Source organism: Carassius carassius, chromosome 49, assembly GCF_963082965.1.
Source record: "Carassius carassius chromosome 49, fCarCar2.1, whole genome shotgun sequence".
NCBI lineage: Eukaryota > Metazoa > Chordata > Actinopteri > Cypriniformes > Cyprinidae > Carassius > Carassius carassius.
The window spans coordinates 9,321,905-9,339,445 of record NC_081803.1 but is presented as its reverse complement, the minus strand read 5'-3'; the positions used below and the strand labels follow the sequence as shown (position 1 = coordinate 9,339,445).

The window sequence follows — 17,541 nt, the reverse complement described above, 5'->3', positions numbered from 1 at the left end:
GTTTTTGTGAAAAGTGGGGACATCCCATAGGCGTAATCGTTTTTATACTGTACAAACTGTATATTCTATGGCCCTACACCAACCCTACACCTAACCCTAACCCTCACAGGACACTTTGTGCATTTTTACTTTCTCAAAATAAAAACTCATTCTGTATGATTTATAAGCATTTTGAAAAATGGGGACATGGGTTATGTCCTCATAAGTCACCCTCTCCTTGTAATACCTGTGTCATACCCATGTCATTATACAGAGATGTGTCCTGATATGTCACAAAAACAAGAGCACACACACACACACAGTCCCTATTCTGATCTTATTACAGAGTTGGAGTGTAGGAAACTGAATCTTATATTTACTTGCTTTTAAGTGTATTGTGTTTCTCATGAGACAGGAGCAGAACATAACTTTTTGGTATTGTAAATTATTCTACACTAGTATGCAAAACAACAACAACAAAATCATTATGTTCTAGCAGTAGCAGTTCCTTTAAAAACAGCTAGGGGAAAGATGTAACCCTATGACTTATTTTAAACTGCCCTTTTCACAGATCCATTGACCAAGATCACTACATGAATAATCAGCCCATCCTGGTGAAAAATTTCGAGCACAGTTCTCTTTTCTTTGTCCATCGGGTTCTTGAGAATTCCAGAAGCTGAAACTACAGATCAGCGAAAGATGTTCAGTTTTGCTTTCTGTTTGATTGAATACTGCAGACTGTGAGAATCATTTATTAGAAAATAATCAGGTCAATTCAGTGATTTCTCACCTAGGGTTTAGTGTGCTGCCATCAACCCATTTCCATGTGCCCTCCACTTCACTGTCAGTCAGACCAATCCAGACAACATAATTAGGAGATATTTTCTCCACAAAATCCTGAGAAAATGAGAAAATCACATATTTATGATAAAGTAATAATATTTTTCTTCATATCGACTATAGTTACAAAATCAGTTTAACTCACCTGTTCCTCTCTGTTGTTTATGATGATCAGATCTGCTCCTCTCTCTGTACAGAATCTTCTGCTCTCAGTCCAGGTCTTCTTCAGTGAGGAAATGAAGTAAAGACTACAGTTATGATAGTTAATCCATCCATCTGTAAACACAACCAGTTGAACTTTAGCACTTTATTCTCATCACACTGATCTCCCAATAAGTGGTTGTTAGTGGGTGTATGGTCCCACATATAGGATTTAGAAAGTTTGGTGACGTCACATAACTGCCAAATTCAAACAGTAGTTTCGTACGTTGGCTGACGCTGAGCTAGAGAGAAAGACGTGCACTGCTCTTATCATATTATCACAACTATATGTTGTGTTATTAACCACATAATGCATATCCTAGAATTCAGACATTTAATTACACATAAATACTAGTAAAACAATACATTTAGGCAGGGCCGGCCCTGACCAATTTGCTGCCCTAGGCAAGATTTTACCTGGCGCCCCATGCATCACAGCCCATTTCACCCTGTCATTGTGTTCATGATTTAGCATATATATATATATATATATATATATATATATATATATATATACACACACACACACACACACACACAGTAATGATGCTGAAAATTCAGCTTTGCATCACAGAAATAAATGATAATTTAAAGTATAATAAATTGAAAACAAATTATTTTAAATTGTAATATAATATCACAATATTACATTTGTTTCTGTATTTTTGATCAAATAAATGCAGGCTTGATGAGCAGAAGAAACTTCTTTCAAAAACATTAAAAATAGTAATGTTTCCAAACTTTTGGCCTGTACTGTATCCCCCCAAAACTGCACAACTGTAGAGTAAAACATTAATAAAAAAGTGATAATAAAAAATGCGTCTTAAAACTGACATGATTGTACAAAATCACAGTCTGGGGACTCAGAACTCAGAACAACTGCTAACATTAAGTTTAAGGTAAAAATAACTGCCATGAAATTATAGTATCTTACTCCTATGCAATAAATTGTTCTTTCACTACATATCTTTACCTCTGTCTTTATCCTCTACTCTTCTTTTTGGCACTGTAGGCTATCTATCGCAGACTATGCTCATTTATAATGTGTCATTTAAATTCGGCCTTCCGTCACAATCAGGAAACTTTCACCATGTCTAGAACTGGCGTGAGCTGCCAGGCCCATTTCTACGAGCTGTGTGTTAACAAAAGCAGTGCTGTCTACATTGGATGCGGCGTCGGGCACGCTACACAACAAATTACCAACAACTGATCGTGAGCGCGCTCTGTTTCTGACGCACTTCAAGCACTCGATTTTTGCTTTATTTTGTAGTATTTCGAATTAATGGTTTTTAAATAGTAGCCTATTATAAAAAAAAAAAAAAAAAAAAAAAAAAAATTCACTCGTTTACTCATTCTGGCGCCCCTATGGATGAGTGGCGCCCTTAGCATTTGCCTATACCGCCTATGCCGCGGACCGGCCCTGCATTTAGGGCCCCATTTTAACGATCTAAATGCAAAGTGTAAAGCACATGGCGCAGGTGCACTCTGGGCGTGTCCACATCCACTTTTGCTATTTTAATGAAGGAAAAACGGTTGGCGAGCCCGGGCGCATGGTCTAAACGGGTTGTCCCTATTCTCTTAATGAGTAATGGGTGTTTTTTGGGCGTAACATGCAAAAAAACAATCAGAGTCTCATATTCCATTCCCTTTAAGAGCTAGTTGCGCTCGTGCCATGACGAATTTTGGCGTGTATGCCCCATAATACTAATCTTGTTGATCGTTATAATAGCATACGTTTTCTGTAAAGATACGAATCAAAACATCTCACCTGTCCAGTAAAACACAAGTGAGATCCAACCTGTCCTCCAACCAATACGCCCGTATAGGTCGTTTGTCCAAATCCCTGAAATACGACCCATCAGAGCGTCAGTGTTGGGAAGGTTACTTTGGAAATGTAATAGGTTACAGATTACAAGTTACCCTGTTTAAAATGTAATAGTAGTGTAACTTTTTCAATTACTTTATTAAAGTAATGTAACTAATTACTTTTGAGTACTTTTTGATTACTTTTCTAAATTTGTGAAAATTAAAGAATAATAAATAAAAGCATATACATCAACTTAAATACAGTTATCTAATAAGCATGTGACATATTCTGTGTAATAAACTCCTGAAACATTGGTGTTTTTTTTAAACTGCTGTCTCTTTGTATATGATGATAGTTTTCTCAAAATAAGTAAAATGCACATGAAGTGACACAGAGCAGTTCTAGAAGTTATGTTTATGTGCTCGTGTACTCCTATATTGAGGCGGCAGAGGTTGAAAACACTGCGAGCTTCAGTAGGCCTATGTGTAGTAAATGAAACCATGTCTTTGCCATTAATTTACAGGAGGGGCAGACTGGGAAAAAAATTCAGACTGGAAAATTCAAACTCATACAAACAAATTCATGGACAAAACTATTTTTTGTATGGACCTGACATAAAAAAGGTTTAAATCTTTAATTTGGGGACATGCAAAATAATTAAAAGATCTCTCCTGAACTGCACCTTCACCTCTATTTTTCTCTTCAGTCTCTTTATTTTGCCCTGTTATCCATCTCTCTCATGACTTTAATACTCAAGATTGAACAAAACTATACTTTACAACACAATACTCTACAATACTACAATATCTTTATTGAAAAATCCTAATACTGTACACGAGTCATGTTTTTCCCTTACAAAAATTAACCATGCTTTTATTAGCCTATATAAAAGTAAAATAACCTTTTTTTTTATTTAATTTTTTTTTTTTTTTTTTTTTTGCAAATGGATTTGTATTTATTTTTAAATAAATACATTTGTAAAATAATTTTACATTTTTGGTTACCACAGTTAAACAATAGTAACAATTTTCTCTGGATTTATAGTTAAATTTTAAAATGTTAATTTTCGCTAGGGTTGTGTTGTTGTCTCGTAGCTCCCCCTAAATCTATATAAAAAAAAAATCAGATTTTTTTTTCAGCTAAATTACTACTGTAACATTACAACAGATAATAATGATGACCTTTATATAGTATTTTGAGTGATGACTGATGAGCAACGATCTGCTGCTTGATTTAAAAAAAAAAAAAGCATCTTTACAGATAAAACTGACCTGAAACCCTGAACAGTAGTTCTGCTTCTCTGCTCCAGCTGTGCGCTTCCTCTCTCTCTCTCTCTCTCTCTCTCTCTCTCTCTCTCTCTCTCTCTCTCTCTCTCTCTCTCTCTCTCTCTCTCTCTCTCTCTCTCTCTCTCTCTCTCTCTCTCTCTCTCTCTCTCTCTCTCTCTCTCTCTCTCTCTCTCTCTCACTCTCTCGCATTGATTACTCTGAGTCTGATCCAAACCGTTTGGCGGAGGCGCGGAGAGCGCGCGAGTCATGACTAACACTTCATGACTTATTAGAGATTTAATTATCAAATGGCGGATTCGCAAATGATCACTTTAGTACAATCATCTGCCAGGCCACCGGGATTTGTCCCGGTTCTCCCAGTGTCCAGTCCGCGCCTGATTTCCAACACGCAAAATGTGCAAGTCATATATTGGATTTTTTGTGCTTAATATTTACAGACACTAGTCCATGTCATGTTTTGATTCAAGTGTACTGACCTACTTTTGTTTAGTCATTCCAAAATGTGGCATATTCCGTCCGCGTTATAGGCATTACGTTTTTATGACTGGATTCTACGAACTAGACTGTATTTCTGCATCCCGGAAATTATTAGGATGTATGTCTCATAATAGTCAGTGTAATTTGGGAAAGAAATCAGTTAACTCTGTATGTGGATGTGTGTAAATATTCAAATGTAATGCCCTTTGTAATCGTTAAAAATTTCATAAGTAACTGTAATTTAATTACTATTTTTTTCTTAGTAACTGTAACTAATTACAGTTACAATAATTTTGTAATTAAATTACGTAACGCCGTTACATGTAACTAGTTACTCCCCAACACTGCAGAGCGTATACTACAATTGCGCCCCTATTGGCAAAAGGTCGTTTTCATATTAATGTTTTGTACTCTTTTATTTGCACTCTGATTTGCGTCTCGTGTAGCTCAGTTGGTAGATTATTGCGCTATTCATTGATAGGTAATCATGCTATCATGGGTTCGATCCCAGGGAACGGATGTGCACGAAAATGTATATGCTCAATAAATCATAATTTAGCATGATTTCTGTGAGGGTTAGGTTTAGGGGTGGGGTTAGGTGTGGTCATTCGAACAAATAAGCCACCTAGTAAAATATGTAGGAAATACTGTGAGATCGGTGTAAAAAGCCCACACATTGCATTTAAATAAACGTGCGTTTTGATTGGTAATGACGTTATACGTCATTTCATGACGACAGACGCAACGCGATACTGTCATTATTTTTACGCCCGCTAGAGGGCGCTTAACTTTAAACCATAAATATAGGTCGTAATAAGGTGCTTGCACAAACGACCTATATGGTCGTTTTTTGTTGGAGGACAGGCTCGTGAGATCGGCATCTCTTTCTAGTTCTTTCTAGAAATTTGTCACGAAGCTCTCTCCATCTAGAAAATGCAACACCGATATTTATCCTTGCTCTTTCTCTCCTCTTGTCCCAAACTCTTCTTGGTTCGTTTGGTTGACCAGTATGCTGACGTTTACGGGAGCTGTCCTTGTCGACAGAACCAGTGGCATACGGTAAACAGTAATTATGTTCCATAAATAAGTAACACAATCCACCATAAAATGTGCAAGAAGAAGTAAATAAGGAACTGCTTGAAGCAAGCTAGTGGTTTGCTGGACGCTAGACACTACTTCCCGTGACACTGTTTAGAATGGGAATTTTCTCATAATTTACAAGTAGTTGAGATATTGTTAGTAATCAGATGGACAAAATATATAACTCTAGCCTAGTGGTTTTTGGATATTTTACTGCAAATATCTTACAAATTTTACCTTTAAAATAGCAATACGCCAGCAATGCACCTGAACACACTTCTTTATTAGACCAGCACGCCCATGGGCGGAAAAATGGGCACAAATGCATTTGCTAATTAAACGAATAATCGACTCATTCAAATTTTATTTGCAGATGTTTTTTTTTTATTCATATCAGATACTAGGGGTGACCCTGAATAGTTGACGAATCAATGCTTTGATTCGAGGAGCCTGATTCGACTACCAATCTAACAGTCGAATATTCGCAGGGTGTTACTGATTATGCCATTTTGACTATATGGGGGAGCTCAAACATCTGATTTCACATATAACTACTGGTTTAATCCCAATAAGTTAATATACAGCCTATTATGTTTAAGCTGTAAGAATCTGATAAGAAAGAAGCTTCAAATTAATATTTTAAAGTGAGTGAATTAATCCAACCACCCCTGTAGATTAATGTTTAACTTTCCATAATCCGTGACCAACAGAAAACATCTTGGCGGCAGGGATTTCAAACTTTACCAAGACTCAAACTGACACAGGCAGAGACTGGATTAATTTGAACAAGTAGGGTGCAAGTGATTACAAAACATTTCAGCTGGTGTATATTCGTGGATATATTATTTACCTGATATAAGATGCATTTGGTTTTAAGTCAAGCGCTTCATTGTAGTACTACGGTGATATCTCTTCAGCACACAGCGTGAGCAGGTCAAACTACAATGCAGAATATTAATAACTATGACTGGGACTGTTATTTACATATTATTATAATGAGAAGACCATTATACTAAAACGCTATGAATATTTAAAGTTTAGTTGCAGTGTTTCTGCACATTGTTTCGTGAAGAATGCATCCACAATGTTATGTTGTATAAGTAACAAAGCGTTGGAAATTATGAGTTGAATCCCATTGATTAAAAACTTGATGTCAAATGCGTCACTCTACTGGTCATCTTCAGCACGCGCAGCTCAAAACAGAAATGCAGAACATGCTAACGTTTTAGGCTAACGTTATAATGAGAGCACTATTTAAAAAAAATTAAAAAGTTAATTGTTATAGTTTTGTCTACGTTAAGTGTTAGCTATCTGTTAATCAAAACATAAAATGTTATTTATCCCGCAAGGTGTTCGTTACACATTTTTCCTGTGTGTTAACATCATTAATAATGTTAGTCGAATGTCTGACTTGACTCTTGTTAATTTATTTTGCACCACCCCCAATCATATGATTCAACTATCAGTCGAATATCGGCAAGATTCGAAAATTCTGATTCAATTATGAAAATCCTTAGTCAGGGACACCCCTTTCAGATACACAGTGTAAGTAACTATAAAGTTCACTCTATTCTTCACCCAGTTCACCCGCCACTTTATTACTTGTATTTCGGGAGAGATTGATTAAGTCACGTGCTGTAAATCCGACTGACAGGACTCTCTGAACTGCAGCACGATCAAAACATGGCGACGCCCATCTCACATTACAGATCACGATCACGATCATTTATAAAGGTTTATAAATGACAAAAAACACTCCTTTACACATATATGAATCGGCATTATAGATTGTTCATGGCATGGTAAGCAAGTTTGTAAATATTCTAAATAAAAAAATAAAAAAATAAATAAAAGCTATCCATCTGTCAAACAGTGTCATTGTAGACACGATGTGTCACGTGACAAGCCTGATGCGTCGCCATGGAAACAGTAAGGGGAAAGTTCTAAAATAATGGTCGGCTTAAAAAAAATACACTCTCAGAGGGGACTGCTAGAAAATTTTAAACTCACCACTGAAAAGGTTAATCCGGTCACATGTACTTGATAATAATCCATCCCTCTCTTTCGTCAGATGCGTGATCTTGGTTAGTAGCTGGTCTTTTTCTTCTGTGTGGTTTGTGTTCTTTATATGGATGTGGACACACAGCAATATTACTCCAGTCAGCAGAAGAACACACAGCAGCACAAAACACACTAGACCTGCTCTGTATCTTCTGATCTTCACACAGTCACCTCCTGAAGATAAATGTTTCATAAACTCATATAACTCAAATGTGTGGGACAAATATGTGTATGGTTTTATAATAAAATGAGTCTCATTACCTGTCTGTTGAGGTGTTTGGTGTCTCCTGGTGTTCTCTATTTCTGTCCTGACATTATGAATGTATACAGCATCTGCATTAGCGTAGATGTCCATCTTCAAGATGTAGTCAGTCTGAGGGAGGTAAATGTGAGATTATTAGAAGTTGCTGCTCCAAGTGGGCTGAACTGCTCTCAACTTCATCTTTGAGCCTTTACTTTTATAAGGCACCACTGTGGTTATGAACACGTGATATCCTTGTCAGGCACTCCATAACACAACATCACACCTATCAGAAGAACACAGTGCTGCTCCAATGAACAACTGTATAAATTAAGTTACTTCTCATTTTTATATATTTATTTATTATTATTTATAATCACAAAAGACATTATCAGCTGAATAAGAGGAAATGTTTTATCAAAAAAAAAAAAAAAAACAAAGTCAGATATTCCTATAAGCTACTTGATTAAAATACTGATATGAGTTTTCATCTTCCGTGAGTGTAACATATTTTCAAAGTACTCTTCATTTCTTTAGGGGTAAATTTGAATGTGGATGAAATTGCATATAGTGTGTCTTTAAGGAAAGCTTTGGACATGCTGTGCAAAAAACACTTAAGAAGAAGTGAAACTGTTAAATGGATTCTCTCACTATTTCTTCACATGAGATGTCGTTATTGCATAACAGCATATTGGCATGATCATGTCACAAGGCCTTTAAACACTAACCTGACTAAAATGTGTTAGTAGCTGTCATAATAAACTCAGCAGAGGTGGGTAGAGTACCAAAAAACTGTACTCAAGTAAAAGTAAAAGTACGTATAGAAATATTTACTCAAGTAAAAGTAAAAGTACTAGTCTGAATAGTTACTTGAGTAAGAGTAAAAAAGTATCAGATGAAAAATCTACTCAAGTAGTTAGTTACTAGTTACTTTGGGTCATATATACTGTCTATTTTTATTTAGATATATAGATAAAATGTATGTAATTTATGTGTGTGTGTGTGTGTGTGTGTGTGTGTGTGTGTGTGTATAAATCTTCAATGTCACATAATCCTTCAGAAATCATTCCAATATGTTGATTTACTATCAATGATGTTCTTTTTATCTTTCTATTCATCAAATAATCCTACACAAAATGTCACAGGTTCCAAAAAAATATTAAGCAGCAAAACGGTTTCCAGCACTGGTAATAAATCAATATATTAGATTTATATTTTGAAGGATCATGACTCTGAAAACTGGAGTAACAGCTGATGAAAATTCTGATTTGCATCATAAAATAAATTATATTTTAAAGTATGTATTATATATGTATAAATAACCTCTGACACAGAAAAGAGATAAAACTCCTCACATGACCACTGTTCCTGCACTGTAAAAAAAGAAAAGTTGACTTAACTTAAAATTACAAGGTAATTTTCTGCACAGCTTTTTTGAGTTTACTCAACTTTTAAACGAATTAGTTCACTTAACTCAATTCACTGAGTAAGGCCACATGTCTCCCAACTTAAGATCTTTTGTTCAGCTGATTGAGTTTTTATAGTTAAAAAAACGTTTAATGTTATTTTCACTTGACTTAATAAAGTACGTTCAGTTGACTAAAAATGTGTTTTTAAACAGCATCACAAGGTTAAAAAAAAACTACTACATGCTTGATATTTTGGTCCAGGTTTTATTTCAAACCAGCAGCAACACATTGGTCATTTTAGCCATACTCATTCTTAAAAAAAGTAATTAAATGAGTAGGCCAAAAAAAAAAAAAAAAACATGCAAAGTGCTATCTCATTGAACCGGTCCTAAATACTTTAAATGTTCTATGTTTAACATTTTAAATTGTTAACACAAAACATGTTACAAAACGAGCAATATAAGTACAAGTTAAAGGAGTACGCTGACTTTTTGGGGCTTTAGCCTATTCACCGTATCCACCACAGTTAGGGTGAGGCTCCTTTGTCTGTTCGGTGTTGGTGCACTTTATAGCACATGCGCCAATTTCATGGTCGTTACAAGTGCGCATGCTCCAACTTCCAACCCAACTTGTATGCTTGTTAACTTGCATTTACAAATTGAATTCACAATCAATTCTAGGTTGGTTCAACGATTGTTGTTCTGCAAAATGTAAACAAATGTATTTTTCTGCAAGCGTAAATATTGTGGAAAATCAATATTAATTGTGTCTAGGCAAAGGGGGCTCTTCATGTGACACACAGCAGCCACAGCATATTGGCAAATTATTATTAAGCATTATTTTTAGTTTATTTATTTTTTTCATTTTTATTAGAAACATTTCCAGACGCATGAACTATATTATGAAATATCTCGATTCTCACATTACATAGATTGTTAATAATGATAATATGCGATGGTCAAAGTAGCCTAATTATGTAATTTATTATAAAAACCTGTCTGTTTACTTAAGTAACAGATATAGGTACACACATCTGCACTTTTTCCAGTGAAGGAGTACTCGAGTCCGACTCGAGTCACTATTCTTTGGACTCGAGTCTGACTCGAGACTCCATTCTCTGGACTCGTGACTCGACTTGGACTTGCGGACTGATGACTCGTACTTGCACTCGGACTCGGACTCGAGGATATATAAAATCGGACTTGAGCATTCATCACGTTGTTTTTGACTAAATATGTTATAAAAAAATTATATAATGTGTTACACTTTTCCTGTTTCGTACCCAAGACCGGCCGGGATCTATTTTTTTCCCTCACAGACACTGCTACCGCTCGCTCTCTTTGCTTGACAGCACACTCACTGACGTCACTCACTTTACACTCGTGCATGATTCGCGGGCTAAATGTTCACATTTGGAAAATGCAGAAAGATGTGCCCCGGATCATGAACTTCGTCTACACTAATTTTGCATCTAATGCTGGAAAGAGCAGCGCTAAATGTTGTGTGTGTAATCGCAAAATTGAGGAAAAGACTGGGACAACTTCAAACTTTAACAGACACCTGTCACAGATGCACCCAGAAAAGTAAGTAAAATGCTTTCCATTGGCTAACGTTAGTTTTTAAAAAAAACTATTATTGACTAAAGCATATATGATAATAAACAGAAGAAGCTATGGTTGGGCGATGTTTAACAATTTGGCATCAGACGTCGACGATGTCTAATGTCTGGTTCAGATTACACAATTTTTGTGTTGATAACTTACTAGTCACTGTGTCAAATCAGATTACATGATTTCTTTTGTCTGTTGCGATAGTCACTGTGTCAGATTACACAATTTTTTTGTCTGTTGCAATGATCACTGCGTCAGATGGATGATGCAATTTTGACTCCTAAAATCCTGTGGTGTCGTTGACAAGAAACATGTCAGACTAACGTTACATGCTGCTTTCTGACCAGTCGCATGCCGTCACACACACACACACATTCACTTGAACACATACAAACGCACTCAAGTTGCAAAGTGTATATGTCAAATCAGTAAATAAACTACCTTTGCAATCGTGACAGTGGTGTCATTTTTGTTTAATGTAGAACCTCTTTAATACATTTTATCAGTTCTTTGAAGGTCCCAGAGTTGAGACATGTAGGCACTGGGAGCTCGAGACTCGACTCAGACTCGAATACGGGACTCAAAACTCGACTCTGACTCAAATTTTTTCAGTCAGCGAGCGAGTGAAGGAAGCACCTGGATTTTAGCGATGACTCATTGGAACACCTCTGATTGGCTAATGCTTTAATAAGCTCAACAGAATCTTGTGTGATTGGTTATAATGTGCAGTGCTGTAAAAACATGTCTGTCTCTGGCTCAGCACCAGCCAGCGGACGCAGATCTGAATTTAGCAGCTGATGATAGACTCGCTGATCGCTCTCACGTCGGTGTGATTGTATCAAATATAGAAAATATTAATCGGCTATTTTTTTTCTTTTGGAAGCTACATTCAACTTGGTTCCCCTCTGTTATAAATTACACGTACAACAAACTAATGTCATAGTGGTATACTGTAATCGAGTGTAGCCTAAGTTATACCTGTTGAACCGTAGACAGCGCACGTGGTGTTCATCTAATGCAGATCTTCATCGCTAGCAAATAATAGCCTTTGCAGATTTGCTTTCAATTCAGTGGGGAACTAAGCCATGTCTTCAATGCTGTTTCTGTTCTTAAACATTACAACTCTTAGTGAACCACTTCAGATGCTCAGCGTGTGCGTGGTGGGAACTGAATGAATCATTCAAACTGATTCATGAATCAATTCACTGGTTAGCCAACTGGTTTGATCAAGCCTTTGAACAGAATTGACTCAAAAGAATGAATCATTCGCGAATAGGCATCGCTCATTGCCCAGAGAAAAGTAGACGGTGCGTTTGGATCAAACTGACATTTATTGCATTAAGATAAAGTAACGAGAGGAGCGTCACCCACAGTAACGAAGTAAAAGTACAGATTTTTCCCCAAAAATGTATTCAAGTAAGAGTAAAAGTACCCATCTTTAAATATACTCCAAAAGTATTAGTTACCCAAATTTACTCAAATAAATCTAATTACAAATTACTCAAGTAAATGTAATGAAGTAAATGTAGCTCGTTACTACCCACCTCTGAAAATCAGTAATTGTGTGTTGGGCTGCTTGGTATTTGAGTCTCTTCCTGACATCTTGACTGTATATAGGATTGGCATTAGCATTGATTTTCATCTCTTTGACATCTCTTAAGCTTCACCTTTTTTTCCACCTTGATAAAATGAGTATTTACATGTCAATCAAACCTTTTGTACCTAAGGAAGCTATTAAGCTACTGATGTCTGGAGTCATCATCTCATAACAGATCACATTATCTCTCTGTTTTTCTCTTTGCATTTATATTTACATTTACATTATGCACTTGGTATACACTTTAATCCAAAATGATTTACACTGTATTCAGTAAAGTCAGATTGATAGAAAGTACACTAAAAAAGAAAAAAAAATGAAAAAAAGGGGAAACTGCTACGGGAAGACCCAAACACTTCCTACAAACTACTTGATTAAAATACTGAGTTTTCATCTTCTGTGAGTGTAACATATTTTCAAAGTGCTCTTCATTTCTTAAAAAAACACCTGCTCCACCACCATCACAGTCAACACCGGCATACCACTGGGCTGTGTGCTGAGCCCATTCCTCTACTCACTCTACACCCATGACTGCAAGCCTGTGCATGGATCAAACCGCATCATTAAGTTTGTAGATGACACCACGGTGATTGGCCTCATCAGAGACAATGATGAGACTGCCTATAGGTAGGGGGTACAGCACTTGGCCACATGGTGCGCTGACAATAACCTGCTCCTTAACACAAGCAAGACAAAGGAGCTCATTGTTGACTTCAGGAAGAAGAAAGGAAACATGCACGACCCCATCCACATTAATGGGATGGTTGTTGAACGTGTCTCCAGCTTCAAGTTCCTGGGAACCACCATCTCAGAGGACTTGTCCTGGACTACAAACACCTCTAGCCTGGTAAAGAAGGCGCACCAGCGCCTCTTCTTCATCAGGAAACTGAAGAAGAACCAGCTGTCTTCAGCCATCCTGGTGAACTTTTACCGATGTGCGATCGAGAGCATCCTGACCAGTAGTATTACAGTCTGGTATGGGAACTGCTCAGTTGCTGACCGAAAGGCACTGCAGAAGGTGGTGAAAACTGCCAAACACATCACAGGGACACCACTTCCTGCTATTGAGGACATCCAGAGAAAACACTGTCTACGTCGAACTCGCAGCATTCTTAAGGACTCCTCTCACCCTGACCATAGACTGTTTAACCTCCTGCCCTCCGGGAGGTGCTTCAGGAGCCTCCGGACAAGGACCAGCAGATTCAGGAACAGCTTTTTCCCTACAGCTGTCTACTTACTGAACTCTGCCCTCTGGCACTCCCCAACACACACCACACACACACACACAAACACACACACACACACACACACACACACACACACACACACACACACACACACACACACACAGACTCCTCACACCTCCTCATCACCTCCTCATCAATAAATCTGATGGTAACACTTTACAATGAGGTTGTATTAGTTAAGATTAGTTAATGCATTAGCTAACATTAACTAACCATGAACAACACCTCTGTTCACCATTAGTTAATCTTTGTTAACGTTAACTCACACATATATTAATGCATATATTAACATTAACAGCACAATTAGTTAACAATATTTAATGCATTAGTGAACATGAACTAACCATAAACAACACCTCTGTTCACCATTAGTTAATCTTTGTTAACGTTAACGCTCACATATATTAATGCTTCTATTCACATTAACAGTGCAATTAGTTAACATTAATGCATTAGCTAGCATGAACTAATGCCTGTAAATAGCCTTAATGTTTTAAGGTTAACTTACTGTACATATTTACATTAGTTTACTTAGCAGTTGACACACTAAGGGTGAATATTTCTTACTCACCATCTTACCCTAGAAGTAAAAATGCCATTGTGTAGTTTATCAGTATTATTTAATAATAAAGCATTGATTTTGGCTGTAGTGGAAACCATCTGAACATGAACAGATATGTTGTTTGTGTTTATATGTTCTTTATTATCATTACTTGCATTCAACAAACAATCTATTAAAATGAAATTTGTGAACCTTATTGTAAAGTGTAATCTATTTAACATTAATTGATGTGTTACTAGCATTTGTATATCCTTTATTAACATGACTTACCATTAACAAAACATTTATTAATGGAATTTGTGAACCTTATTGTAAAGTCCCATCTATTTAACATTAATTGATGTGTTACTAGCATTCATAGGTTCGTTACAAAGCAGTCATTATTGATTTTACTGAACCTTAAAGACATTCATCGCTTACCTTTTCAGAACCTTTATAACTTTACATAACTGGTCAACATTGGCAATCTTTGCTAGCAAAAATACAAAACAAAACAAAATGTTTAAGAACAAATACTTGTTTCTACACAAAACTTGGGGGAATTGGGGTTGGAGGAGGGAGTTAATTGCAAGCAGCGATGTGATGGAAGAGACGCTCAAGAATGGGAATTTAAATAGACCGCATGTGATTGGTGTCAAGACTGGATTTTTACACGTCAGTAACAGCTGACTGTCGGCTGATGCAAGCACGACTAACGTGGCCTGACTGAACTAACACGATGCTTAATTTGAGGCCTAAACAAGGAAAGATACATGTGGAAAAATGTGGATATTTTTTATCTTAGGGTTTTAAAACTCTTCTTTGAATTTTTTGTTGTTGTTGTTGTTGTTTGTTCGTATTTGTTTTATCATTTTTTACATGGAAATTATTATTATTTTTTTTTTTTGGAAGCAACTTACCATCAGTTTTTTATCATTTGTATCTTGTTCGTATCTTGTATCTCATTGGCCATAATTGCGTCTTGACATTTCTGGGCTATGTTTGATCATTTCTCTCCCTTTCCATGTTTGTCATTAATTTCCTCATATTTCTCTGGTGTTGCAATCGCCAGTTCAGCAATAGCTGCACTCTGCACAAGTGTGTTCCGGTCCACACTATACTTTCTGAATGCATCTGCCATGTTGCTTCCTCTTTTGAAAATCTCCAGGACTGATTCGTATCGCTTTACCACCTGCCATGGTTCAGTAACTAAAATAGACAGTAAAAAAAAAATATTTAACAATTTTCAAAAAGAAATGAATTTCTGCAGTTGTTAGCTTTGTAGTGATCACATTAAGAAGCCATTCATGTGTCAAGGATTATTTAATTGTAAACCACACAACACATAAACCAAGTTTCACATTCCTGATATAAAAAAAAATATATTAAATTATTTGAATTCATACAACCTACCCCTTTGCAGAATTTACCCATCTGCTTGTTTTTCTTCTGTTTTTTTTTTTTTTTACTCTTTTCTTTACTTTCTTTGCCTCTTTCTTTCATTTCTTCTTCTCCCTTGAAGAGTCTGAGCTACATGACTCTGAGTAAGAAGTGTCAGAAGATTCAAAATCAGAGGGGTCACTTTTTGTATACTTTTTGTCAAGATCCCCACACAAGAACAGAGGACAGGTAGATCCAATAGCAGTAAGTCTTTTAATAAGGGAAAACCGTTACATCAAATCCAGTCCAGGCAGGGGTCAAAACCAAAGTGGCAATCAAAAATCAACAGGCACAAAACAAACGGGCAAGAACAGAACTCCGAAGTGGCGTGATAAATACAAGGACTCTGTAACACATACTAAAACAGACATGGTATATATACACAGGGAAATGACAATGCTAATGGAGAATTGGCAATGGAGAGTGCAATGATTAATGACCAGGGACAGCTGAGTGCAATGAGGAGACAGGGATCATGGGGAATGTAGTTCAGGAAGTAACAGACACCGTGGGGAAGGAGGACATCTAGTGGTTACCCAGGGAACACAAACCAGACACTGTGACATAACCCCCCCTCTACTGAGCGGCTACCAGATGCTCCAAGACGTGACCGACAAAACAACAGACCAGGAGGGAGGTGGACTGGTGGATGCTCAGGGGGAGGGACGGAGGGTCAGGTCCATAGAGGGGAACAAAGACAGGGAGTGACAGTCCATCTGGCGGCCAGGGCGGAGACGACAGTCCATTGGGGGGCCAGGGCGGAGACGACCCCTCAGGCGGCCACGGCAGAGACGACAGTCCATCGGGCGGCCAGGGCGGAGACGACCCCTCAGGCGGCCACGGCGGAGACGACAGTCCATCGGGTGGCCATGCCACAGGAGCAGACACCGGCTCAGGAACTGGAACAGACACCACCGACTCAGGAACTGGAACAGACACCACCGGCTCAGGAACTGGAACAGACACCACTGGCTCAGGAACAGGAACAGACGGCTCCGGCTCAGGAACTGGAACAGACACCACAGTCTCAGGAACTGGAACAGACACCACCGGCTCAGGAACTGCAACAGACACCACCGGCTCAGGAACTGCAACAGACACCACCGGCTCACGAACTGCAACAGACACCACCGGCTCAGGAACTGCAACAGACACCACCGGCTCAGGAACTGGAACAGACACCACCGGCTCAGGAAGCTCGGCTGAGACTTGACGAGGCTCTGGAAGTTCAGCCGAGACGTGACGAGGCTCTGGAAGTTCAGCTGTGCAGTGGAACTGGGCTTTGGCCATCTTGTGCAGTGGCTCTGGGTTGGCAGCCACCTTGTGCAGTGACGCTGAGCTGGCGACCATCTTGTACTGTGGCGCTGGCTCAGCAGACGTGACGTGTACAGTCTCTGGATCGGCAGACGTGACGTGAACACTCCTGGGAATCTCTAGGATTTTGGAAAGCATAGAAAAATAATCCAAAAATGTTTCAGCGGCCGTCTTGTCCGAAGACACAGGCTCGACAGACGTGACATGAACAGGCTTGGCGGCGGCCATCCTGTCCGAAGACAAAGGCTCGGCAGACGTGACGTGAACTGTCTCTGGATTAACAGACGTGTGCTCCCTCCCCCTTCTCCGTCCGCGATTGCGAGACGGCGGCTCCGATCCGTCCCTCAGGAGCCCAGGGTCGAAGGGGGGCCATGGCGGAGAGCGATGCCGGACCTCCTCTCGACCACTCAC

The 17,541-nt window shown here is 38.2% G+C and overlaps 2 protein-coding genes across 4 annotated transcripts in view; one reads left to right on the top strand and one right to left on the bottom strand.

Annotated features, from left to right (window-relative positions):
- cadm2a (cell adhesion molecule 2a) overlaps nucleotides 1-17,541 on the top strand; it is a 470,143-nt gene that overhangs the window by 219,193 nt on the left and 233,409 nt on the right. The gene's annotated exons all lie outside the window — the stretch shown is intronic.
- On the bottom strand, nucleotides 249-8,176 carry LOC132132685 (CD209 antigen-like protein D). Its single transcript, XM_059545159.1, has 4 exons — nucleotides 7,681-8,176; nucleotides 965-1,095; nucleotides 770-876; nucleotides 249-661 (listed from the first exon to the last, which is right to left on the bottom strand). Exons 1-4 carry the CDS (start codon nucleotides 8,084-8,086, stop codon nucleotides 526-528), a joined length of 780 nt encoding a protein of 259 aa, XP_059401142.1. The 5' UTR covers nucleotides 8,087-8,176; the 3' UTR covers nucleotides 249-525.

Excerpts from the sequence above, each read along its gene's own strand:
- LOC132132685 (XM_059545159.1), bottom strand. The coding sequence starts at position 8,086 with ATGGACATCTACGCTAATGCAGATGCTGTATACATTCATAATGTCAGG. Across the intron at positions 1,096-7,680 it reads CCGGATTAACCTTTTCAGTG|ATGGATGGATTAACTATCAT; the intron begins GTGAGTTTAAAA and ends TTGTGTTTACAG. Across the intron at positions 877-964 it reads TAAACAACAGAGAGGAACAG|GATTTTGTGGAGAAAATATC; the intron begins GTGAGTTAAACT and ends TCATTTTCTCAG.